General features: G+C 37.0%; 1 protein-coding gene across 4 annotated transcripts in view; it reads right to left on the bottom strand.

Annotated features, from left to right (window-relative positions):
* Positions 1-11,672, bottom strand: part of MTMR10 (myotubularin related protein 10) — a 37,935-nt gene that overhangs the window by 4,663 nt on the left and 21,600 nt on the right. For all 4 annotated transcript variants that reach the window (XM_084531940.1, XM_084531942.1, XM_084531943.1 and 1 more), the window contains 10 exons: positions 9,086-9,176; positions 6,455-6,632; positions 5,889-5,976; positions 5,638-5,726; positions 4,647-4,777; positions 4,453-4,522; positions 4,191-4,261; positions 3,106-3,275; positions 1,561-1,731; positions 477-659 (listed from right to left, as the gene is read on the bottom strand). In XM_084531940.1, coding sequence (XP_084388066.1) covers positions 477-659; positions 1,561-1,731; positions 3,106-3,275; positions 4,191-4,261; positions 4,453-4,522; positions 4,647-4,777; positions 5,638-5,726; positions 5,889-5,976; positions 6,455-6,632; positions 9,086-9,176 — 1,242 coding nt within the window. The remainder of the gene's footprint in view (positions 1-476; positions 660-1,560; positions 1,732-3,105; positions 3,276-4,190; positions 4,262-4,452; positions 4,523-4,646; positions 4,778-5,637; positions 5,727-5,888; positions 5,977-6,454; positions 6,633-9,085; positions 9,177-11,672) is intronic.

Raw genomic sequence — 11,672 nt, 5'->3', positions numbered from 1 at the left:
AGCTTCTACGATGCCTCATCCAGATAATGATGTGACCTTTAAACAGTTGGACGCTCATGAGTCACCACTGCATGGCTCACAGACCAAACAATGTGGCTACTTAAGGCCTTGACAAGGAAATACTTGTTTCCTAGACTTTCTAGAGCAATGAATGATTGAATTAATCAGTATTCACTGACAAAGTTGACAGCTCCAAGGAAAAGAAAGGGGCGTGTCAGCACTTTTCCACAGGTGAAATAACGGAGCTGTTGGCAGCCAGTTCAGGCATATCCAAAAATGCCCTGGAATGCGAGGTTCAACAATTGCAGTCTTTGCATCTATAGAAATCTGAGTAATTTTTCTTTAGGCTGTGAGGGTAAGAGAACACTCCTATTGCTAAAGAGAGGGTGTAAGACACCACATAACTCTACATTTTTAAGCATTAACATCTTATATTTAAGCAGAAACAGTCCACAGACAGATAATGCCATAGTTACCTTTGAGCGTTTAAAAGTTTTCACTGCTCCATTTTGTACACATGGTGCGCTCTTCCCAATATACAAGGGGTTGTGAAAGAGCAGGCGATCCCTGCTTGTAAACTGAAGAGACCAGTCCCAAACACAAGGAAATCTGAGGCCCTTCTCATCACCCAGCTGAATATTTTTGCTTATGGCAAATTCCTGCAAGAAGTAACACTCAAGTATAATACAAATCAAACAAAATAAGCTTATTCATAAAATTAAACTATAAAACAGTGAATAATTATCAGGTAAGGAAGAGCAGAGACATAATCTAAGGGGGTTACAGATGAAAGCAACAAAGCAGCAAGACAGTCTGCTGCTAGAGGAAACGGCTGTACCCTGCTTTTTATTAGTGCAATGGAGACACAGGACTAATGCTTACTTAGCAAAAATATGTTTTCATTATATTAAATTGTTGGTTTGTTTACTCTAAAACCCCTAAACTTTATTCTGAGAATACATTAATGGTCCTTGTGCTCTGCTTCTTCGTAAGGTTGCTACCTGCAACTTTAACAGGAAGCTGCTTAACAAAATTTGCTCATTTGTGCTTGTATCAGCCACTAAAAATTTTCTACACAGTTCTGATCAACTCTAGTTTTCAAAAATATATTCAGGTGTTAGTTTACCAAATATTTTGATATAAACTTTCATTGTGCTTTGGACTTTACACATTCTCTTTCAGCTTTTTCAACTATTTAAACAATTATATCAAGAGACTTCAAAGTTTGCCTGAAATGTGAAATTCTGTTTATTGTCTGTCATTCTGCTTTATCAATTCCAGACAAAGATCTGTTTCTTAGAGTACAAAAAGCTTTTTTGAAAAAAAAAAAAAAAAAAAAAAAAAAAAAAATTCAATTGACTGCTTTCTTGAACATCCTGTTACTGTGCATGCAAAGCTCACCTGGAAGGACATTCTGATCATGTTAACCTAGGGAGCTGAGTATTTTGAAATACATTTTGAAAAACACAAAGGAATGCCATTTGGTTTAGATGATGGTGTTTCCGGAACAGCAAGCTGAAGTCTCTTAATTGAAAAGTAGATGTAACACTTGATACTCACAGTGCTTTCCTTTACTCGTTGGTGTGGACAATTGAAGAGGAAAGTGCCAAACAATGAGATACGTGCACTGTCGTACAATATGGTCAAGTACATTTCAGAAAACTCAAAGGCTGCTGGGTATTGTTCTAGCAGCTGCCAAACACAGTCAAGAAACATCAAGAACAAAGGGGACTGGAAAGAGAAACAGGGAATTAGATTTAGGAAAAGCCTTTCCCAAGTCATGCCATTTTCTTTGCAGTTAGTGCTCCCCTCAGGGTATTTAGCCATATCTCTGGTACATTCCTTAGCAGGGTGGACTGTTTGGAGGACTGCATTTTTTATGATTTTATGTAATTATAATCTCCTGTATTCCTACTCAGCCACTTCCACAAGCAACTATGCCAATTGACTTTCTCAGTGTTAATTTTCCACAGCTTCCTCTTCTCTTTAAGAAGTCAATCAATTCTTTCCTGGGCTCTCTTTCTTACTCACAAAGCTGCAAAAATGCTTTCTATTATCTTCTGTGTCCCTTGTAATTTCCAGATTAGTACTTGCATGACACTTCCTTACTATTTGGCCTTATTTTCACAAGGGCTATACTTCCTTCTTGTTAGAAATACTTGGAGCTTGTGATTCAGCCACATTAACTACTCAATACACTTTCTTGCTATTTCCATGATGGCCCACGAATGGCAAAAGTATAAACTATAATTTATACAAAATTTTAAAAATACTTCCTCTCGCCAGTTTCATTCTTTTGTATATCCTCTCCTAGAGTCAAGTCAATGCTTTCTCATTATTTATCCCTTGATACTTCAGTTTCTTTTGTTTATTTTTCCTGTTTACCACTCAGTGTTCTCAGTTCATCTGTTGGCTCCCCTCTCTGCAGATACAGTTTTTCTGTTACTCCTCGGCTTTGTCCCTGACGAAGACTGCTAACCTTGGTCCCTCTATTTTTTCAACTGCAATTAAAAGTCTCTCCTTTGTAACGAAGAGCCCAAATAACCATAAAATTACCTAGAAATACTGAAAATCAAGCACTGTGTTGCCCTCTATTAATCTGTTTGTCAGCCGTGCATCGTAATTCATAAAGCTCTAGCGTTTCTCTATCAGCTCAATACTTTGAAAAATACTGCATATTGCTATGACTTGGCATTCCGAAAAAAAAAAACAAAAAAAACACAGGGATGAAAACATACCCTTGGAAAAAACAACAAAAAATAGCTCCCTCCCAATACATGCCTAAACCCCTTTAATTTTAATTTAAACTGTGGGGTGTGTTTGTGCTAACATTTGCAACAGTTTGACCTTTTCATGTGTAACACTGCAGCAACAAAAAATCCCATCAACATCCAATTTCACCTGGTGTGTCATCGATTCTCACGTGGCTACAACAGATAAAGAATATTTATGTTTACCCTGGACAAAGACACATTTTCTCTAACATAAGCTTCCTGAGATTTGAAAGTATGAAAAATATTTGTAACTTAAGATTTCTGTGTGAACAAATGTTTAGGATGATATTGACCAGGTACTTTTGTCACATACAATTACCATTAACTTTACCTCTTTGTCAGATCTTTTTAAATGGTTACACCTATCCAAAAACTGGTATCCTGCCATGACCCATTCCTTCTGTATCAAGCTTTGAAATCCAACAATTGTTCGAAAATAGGGATCCAGCATGACTTGAATGAGAGAAGCAGCAAGACAGCTCAGGTCCCGTCCCTCTTCCTCTGTGAATAACATACAGAATGTATGTACATACTTACAGTATATGTATATACACACACAAACAGAATCTCAACAAAAAGTGGCAACTGCATATAGTTTTGAATTGCTTTTAAACAATTTAAAATTAAAAATATATATAATTGAATTTATTTTATAACGTGCTTTGCATTGCTGTAATTGTTCTCACAAAAAGGTAGATAAAAATCAAAAAAACACAACCAACCAAGACTCATTCCATAGTAAAGATTCCTGCTGCAGTATCAAGCACAGCAATGCATTGATAAAGACCTAAAATACTCACTGGAAAGCCTGGTATTTACAAGATATGCTAAGAAGGAGGGCGATCACGTTGCTGGAAAAGTTTTAACATGTTTTCTTCCCTGAATCAGTTTTTGGCAAGCTAGTGAGCCAATATGGGGAAAGTGTCATATATGAGTTGAAATTACAGAATTTCTGATCTAGGTATCAGCAAGTTTTTCAGTTTTTTTGTTTGTTTGTTTGTTTGCTTGTTTTGTTTTTTATTTTTATTTTGTTTAACATGTAACAACAGCAAACAATGTTAGTGAAATGCTACCAGCTACTACATGGGATCTCTGAATAAAACTGATCTTGGTTATGCAAGGAATATTAGCCTAATTGTGACAGTACAAAAGTTCACCCTGAAGTTTGGACTCTATCATATCATTACCAGAGAAAGAAACAAAAAGACTCAAAGTGAAAAATCCTTTGATGCTATGGTATGATACTACAGCCAAGACACATAATAAAATTATCTTTTTTTCAGTTGTTCAAATGCTTAAGATATTTAGAATAGATGGGTGTTATGTATAGAGATTACAGTTGATTTTATCTAAACTTACTCATCTACATTATATCATTAATGCAAAGAATTGTTGCGTGCTATATGGTTGTATTACCTTGTAGAACTACCGAAACATGCTTACACTCCATCATATATACAAGCTCAGCAGAATGCTTAAGAAATGATCTGGATGGGAACAGAAAGTGATGCAACAATTAATATTATAGGTTCATGCTATAGAAGAAAAAAATTAGTCATAGTTATATTTACCTAGTTCATTAATTAAAATAGCAAATCATTCAACTGATTCACTGCTTCCTTACGCCGGTGGAAGTTTTTCACACCTCATGAACCATCACTCTACCAATGGTACAAACCTGATATACTCTAACCAGTGAGTATTTTCCAGTGAGGATAGCCACTTCTCTTCTGTTTCTTCAAAGGGCTCTGCAACAAGGAAAGCAGTAACATTGCAAAATGACTTCAAGTAACTATGCCTGTTAGCCAGATCTATTAGAATTGTTGTATTTCGAGAAAATAACTGCCATGAAAGAAGGACAGTTCAGCATACCATTAACACACAGCTGTTTGAGTTTGATATGTGCCGCCTGGATTTCCTGGATGCTGGGGAGACACTTGTCCAGATCAGATTTGAAAACATCACTTCTCAGAGGATGGCTTCGAGTTATTGCATTACAAATCCTATGTTGTTAAAAAATAATTTTTAAAAAGTCACTTTATTATTGGAGAGGGGAAAGAGCCTTTCACAAATCATTGCAAAGTCTGTAACTGCAAAACACTAAAAACACATAGAACATGCACCTTCATTCAAAAAAAAAAAAAAAAAAAAAGGCATTAAGAAGATAATATTCCTCCTGCTGTAATGCTAGTGGCTCAAACATTTTTGGTATCTGCGAGTTACAAAACAAAAAATGGAAAGGCTGGACCATCAGAACGCTTCTGGAAAATGAAAACCTCAGGCAGAGTTACAGGTTAAACAGCTCTATTCAATTTTTATTTTTTCCACAATTTTTATAAAGATTTGTCTGGGCTAAATAAACAAGAGCATATATGCAGTATATAAAGCCAGGAAATCTGACAGGGTTTCAAATAAAACTTGTAGCACCAGCCTAACACACACAATGCAACATCTACAAAAAGACTCTGTGTATTGTGGTACTAGATCTGTAGAACTGTAAATGCCATAAAGAAATAATTTTTCTGTGTTTCTCTGAAGCAGGTAAGGAATTCCCCACGAACATAAGTTTTAACACAGTATCATCAATACTCATCCAATCCTTCGATCAATAAATTCTGTCACCTGAAAGACTAGCTACCTAAATAATAAACATCACTTAAAACTTGCAAAATTATTCAGTATTCCAACTGAAGTGGACCTTGAACAGAAATTGTGCTACAACAGTACTCAGAGGACAGTTTCTCAAAAGGTACTGCACTGCAACATTAACTATCCTTTCAGTTACAAAATGCTGCTGCATATTGCACATAATCACCACTTACTCTATACCATGTCTGATAAAAGAATAGCTTCAACTGTTTACCTTTGATCAATTTTTCTTTGCTGCAATACATCTTTAATGTTGGCCATTCTTACAAGGGCACTCCCATTAGGATGATTCCAGGACCATACCTAATATGGGAAAAACATAAAACAACAAAAAAGCAGGTTTGTGTTAATTCCTTTATTTTTTCCTTAATGCTGCATATAAAGCTGTGTTAATTGGCATACATATCTTTAATATTAACATGGCATGATGATTAAGAACAGCAACAGAATAAAAAATATACTTACTGGCATTCGTCTCCCAATAAAAGAGTAGGAGTATAGCTTAAGGTCTTGATCTGCTAAGGAAGATGGGACCACAAAATATTCTGGGAGACTTGGGGAAAAAAATACAGTAGAAAAGGTTACTTTTACCTAAGTATTTTATCAGCTTTTCTCTTGTTGCAATCTTGTTGCAATGCTGTCTTACTATAATGCACCAAACCCTAATACCACAGTGCTAACTGGCTGTACTGTATATCTCTTACATGTCATCTGTACAGCTCAAATGTTTTTTTGTAAACAAAAAAAATTATTTACAAACGTGCATGTTTCAGAGGGAAGTACAAAAGCATGAAAGCAACAGATGCTGGAAAACAGGAAGCACCAGGGACCATATATTCACAAAACATGACATTTCCTCTAGAGACAACACTTGCAAGATCTTCCAACCAGGGGCCTCTCCAGAGAGTGGCACATTTAGGAGTTAAAGTGTACAGTCAGATAGTATGGAGACTTTGTTAGAAGAGACAGGAAAAGACAGTTAAATAGTCTTGTTTTCTTCTATGCTTACTTGCATTATAGCAGAAACTTACCAAGTAGATATCATATAACCTTCGTTGACTGAACAAACTCTCCACTCTGATGCACCTGTCCTTTTGATTTCTCTATCCCAATCAGAGTAAGTTTCAAACAAAGGTGTCTGCTGACCAGTGGCACTGCCGATGCTGCCACCACCACCACCTCCTGGGTCTATTCCGTTCACCTTCTTTGCTAGGAAAAGAAAATTCATCAATGCACATTAAAAAAAAAAAAAAAGAAAAATATTCCTAATTACAAGAGCGAGCCATTAGCATCAGGGCTGACACTGCCTATTTTTGTATTAAAACAGATCTGTGGTTTAATGACAGCTCAGCAATACATGAAGATGCAAATGTACTTTTCTTCTGCAATTTCAACAGAGAAGCAATGTAAAGCTGGTATGTTGTGCTGCTTTGTAGAAAGCAGGACATGCTAATGCTCAGGAACAAGTGTTATGTTCAGTCACAGGACATCTCTCTTCAACATGCCCCTTACCAGTGTTTTAAAAACATCTAGCCTTTATATGCTACCCTTTAATTAACTATTTTCTGAGTAAAGTAAAACAAATGGTACATAATTTCAACAGCTTTTCCTTATAAATTACTGCTCTATCAACAGAAAGGAAAATAACTTGATGACAAAGACTGTTTGATAAGGTATATTTCCTAATACATCTGCTATATATATGTGTGTGTGTGTGCATATACATGTATATTTATATCCAGGTAGTTAATATATTTATATATTAATTACCATTTTGTGGCTAGGGACCAAGGAAATCAATTACAAGCTCTCTTAGTAATACAGAAGATCCCCTTTGTTGATCATGCTTTAGGTGCCAAGGAGGCAGTCAGCTGTGTCAAAGGACATTGCATTTTGTTTCTTGATACTTGGAGTAAATGTTTAGATGAAGGTGAAATAAAGTGGGGCTCAACCCAGAAATCTCCGACAGGAAAGCTCCTATCTTTAGGAAGAGTTGTAAAGATGTAAGTATAGATGTAAATTCTGTCCAGACAGAGCAGAACAGAGGGTTAGGGCTCTGCTGTCATCTCAGTGACTGTGTATTTTTTACTTTCTAATATCTACCAATTCAGAACTCAGACTACTTTCGGTATCTTTCATAAGAAAGCTATACTGAACTCAGACTGAAGTACCTAGTATCCAGAGAAATACCAGTGCTAGAAGATAATGTTAGAATTTTACTGTTTAATGGCAGGATATATAATTATCAAACATATCCTGGGAAAAAACAATGTCTATACACACCAGAGCAATGCAGGCTGATTACACTCCCCAAGAAGCACAATGACAGTATTTCAACTTCTACTTTATCAGGGCTATCAGGAATAGTGAGTTATAAAACACAGTGCTGGAATTGTAAGGGCAAAGCCAGAGATCCATGCAACAAACACCATGGTTCACTTTACTACGTGGAAACTTAAATTAAAAACAGTAACAACCACAAAAGTATTTCAAACTCTTTCCTCCAGCAACTACAGCATAGCAGAACAACCAGCTTTTGCCATTCTGACCAGCAGCTCCAGGGGAACAACATTTTTTACCCACCTTGTATAATTCGTCCCCTAGATTTTTTTCCATATATCAAATAGCATTTTAAGGTAACTTTGTGACAGACCAACATTTTGTTCACGTGCTACTTTACCACTTTATGGCCATTTTGTCTGCAAATTGCCTTCCTCCTTAGTACTTTGTAACACTAACATACACGGACCTTAATTACCACCCAAGACTTAACAGGTAAGATATTACATGTATAATTCTGTATGCAACATAATCACATGCACCATTATTCTTGTGCATGCATAAGGCAGTCATGTAGGCATCTGCATGAGAAATGTGCGTTTTTGTACAAATTTGAATGTCTGAGCTCATAATTCCACAACATTCAAATTTGGTAACAATGATTTCTAATGCCAGCTCCTGAGTAAATATTTCTGTACCACAGATCTACATCAATGGTACTTCTGCTATTTGGAGGCTTGGAATGCTAAAACTGATGGTTTTCAGCTGTGTATTGGCTGGGGAACACTAAGCAGTGACCGCACAGCATTACACTAGAAATCAAGTTCCAAAGGCATCTTTTTCAGGCTTACCTAACTGACAGGGTTCAGTTGGAGATTGGCCTTGAGCAGAGAGGGTGTGCTCCAACTCAGCAGGGGTGGTGGAGGTTTTGAGTGGGAAGAACTGCCTAGTAAGCCTCTAGGAAAGGAGGTATGGAGTCCCAAGCTGCACAAATCCTCCTGCAATACCACCAGAAGAGAAACTTATTCCCAAAAGAAGGGCAGGTAAACAAGCCTGCCTGATGGGACATCAGCTATGTACCTGGAGTACCGCTACAGGCTAATACACCGATAGGAGGATCGAAGTGTGAATGGAGACATATGAGCACTCATGCTGACATTGGCAGTTTTGTTCCAGAGTACAGATACTGCTTTTGATTTTGGTCTTTAAAGTGTATCACAACAACTCACTTCAGTCCAAGAGTAAGAGGTTGGCTGCCCGACAAGCCAATTTACTTGCCCCCAGAGAAAGCCTAAAAAGCTTTTTGCTATTGTTTCTGGATAGAAGACTTACTAAACTTACAGATTGTGAAACAGAAGAAAATAAGGTATTTTCATACTTACCTGGATTATGATATATTTCTCCAACATACTCAAATGCAAAGAGAAGCTGAAGATCTGTTGGCTGAGAATAATGAGCTATTGCGAGGCACACCTAGGAAATAAATGTTTATTAGTATTGTTTATATACATAACATTTATTGCTCATGATTATGGCAGTATTAACTTTGCAGAGCAAAAGCTAAAACCAGTTTCTAATGTTCAATTTCCATATTTGATTTGAAGGGAAAAACAGAGGTTGCATGTTGAAGACTTCCAGGACCTATGTCAGTTCTGCATCTCATTAAGTTGTGTTCCCAAATTATGAAAGGCATTGATGAATCCAAGTAAAAAGCAAATTGTCTGGAAATTAAGAGCTTCTTCCCTAAGCTACTTGAAAATAGTGGGAGATACTTTCTTGGTGTTAGTCACTTGTAGTTTGTCAGCTGAGTGAGAGGCTGGAGATTCTCCATCAATCTCCATTTTCAATAGAACCTGATTTTTTACAGTAGGCCCACTTGTCAAGTGCGGGGGCTCTACCACTAACTAAACATGCCAGCAATCACTCCTTTCCCCCTCCCCAGCTGATCTTGAGAACTGAAATAGCCAACTGAAACATCAGCAAGATGTCAGTTTCAATGAATTTTGGCCTAGCCCATATAGGTTCAGTCTCAGATGAATCACTTTCATTCACAAAAGAAATCCACCCATCACTTCTAGACGCCTGTGGGTTTAGCAAGTTCCAGCACCATCTCTGGCAATCTGATGCAGTCATCAGGTTCGACTAGGCTGAGTCACAAGCCCTGCCCTGGGAAGAGAATTTTAGCAGAGATTTCAAATAGAAGATGCATCCTCAGAACAGCAGAGATTAACCTGGGGCACAAGGAAGAGTCTCGTCTAAACTTCACATTCTTTGCAATAGTCTTAGGAAACTCTTAGGCACAGGAAAAACTTAAAGAGTGCATTCATGCTAAGTCCTGCATGGAGAAAGCCACTGCATTTTTACTAGCTTGTATGTACCACGTATGTAGCATTATGGAACCTTCACTGAGTATTTATGTACTCTGACTTTTGAGGGGGACATTTCCTGCTATTTATAAAACCAGTGACTACACACTAACTCAAGCTTAAAACTTTTTTTCACAAAGTTCCCGACAACAAGTTCCCATCAACTCTTAGAAGAACAGTTGCTTTGATTTTTCTTTCAGTGGAACTACCATGGAACTGCAATACACTATAGAAGACAGGGTACTCCTGAGAAAGAAATAGTAAAAGTGTTACAGGGAAATGGATGAGCATGACTTTTCAAATGAACATTTATAAGCCGATTTCCACAATTTGGTAAAAACTGGTAGTAACTATCATGAAATAACCAAAAGCCACACAAATTTTAACACATCTTGAGGTTTGAAAAGCTCAAGAACCATAATAGGACAACAGCTATTCCATAATACTTGTCATTTTCTAACAGACTGCTTTTGTCTGTCAGTGGCAGTGAAGCAAAATGCAGATCTGCATACATATACATTTTGACTTCCATTTTTCTCATTAACTTTTCATTAGAGTAATTGATGTTAATAGAGCTACTCCCGATCTTCATTTATGGGCATGAAGGATGAAAGCTTTTTGCTATGCTAATCAAGTCTCAAGGCTTGAGGATGAGCTGCAAGACATTAAAGGATGCCATTGTGCTGCCAAACAGTACAATGCAAATACAGTAAAACTATTTTTTAAGGCAGCATCTAAAATAGCTTTCATTTATTTGAGAATGTGCATGTGTGGCATGTTAAGAGGGGTAAAATTGTTTGGGAAATGGTATGCGTTAGGATCTGGTTCCCAACATGAGACCATGGCAGTGCTCTTGAACCCAGATGCTGAGAAGTTTTCTGGGTGTTCCACAGAACGGATACAGCTCAAAGTACCAGTGCCACACGGGTGAAGCAGTCCACCTGAAGATTACAGTACAGGTTCAGGACCCCAATTTCTATTATTAAAAAAAGAAAATTACTACTTATACTGCTGTCTATATTTTACACTTTGGAAAAATTCTGGTAATATATACTAAAAAACATTAAAGACATACAGATTTTCCTTTTATTCCTCACTAAATTCATATAGTAGTTTTATTGTCAGCAAGTATCAAAAGACAAGCAAATTCCACAGATCTCAGCAGATTATCACCATAAGCAGAAGCTTTTAAATAGGAAAACAAACATGTTTTACAGGAAATGTTCTCATATCAAACTGAAAAATGTTTGGTATTTTTGCCAATTTACAATCGTGTAAAGCTGGAGATATTTAGGCTCAGGCAACAAGAGAATAGGCTGCTTGTTGGAAAGTTCATTTACAAAAAACAGTAAAGAAAACGGGTTTAACTATTTCATAGTACAAAGGCCATTTCCCTATGTCAAGTGTTCCCTGCACAATGCCTTTCTGCAAAACACAGATGATACTTGCAGGGCAAGCTCTTCTCTTTTTCAACAGGAATTTTACCAAGGGCAAGAACTTCAAAATATTGCTAGCGCTCTTTGGAAAAAATCATTGTGAGCACTCATATGTAAGATGTGCTACATTAGCTGAGCCCTGCATTTCATCCTCCCTGCAACAGACT

The sequence above is a fragment of the Aythya ferina genome, assembly GCF_964211825.1.
Source record: "Aythya ferina genome assembly, chromosome: 11".
Taxonomy (NCBI): Eukaryota; Metazoa; Chordata; class Aves; order Anseriformes; family Anatidae; genus Aythya; species Aythya ferina.
The sequence above is the reverse complement of the archived record's forward strand: the minus strand, read 5'-3'. Positions and strand labels throughout refer to the sequence as shown.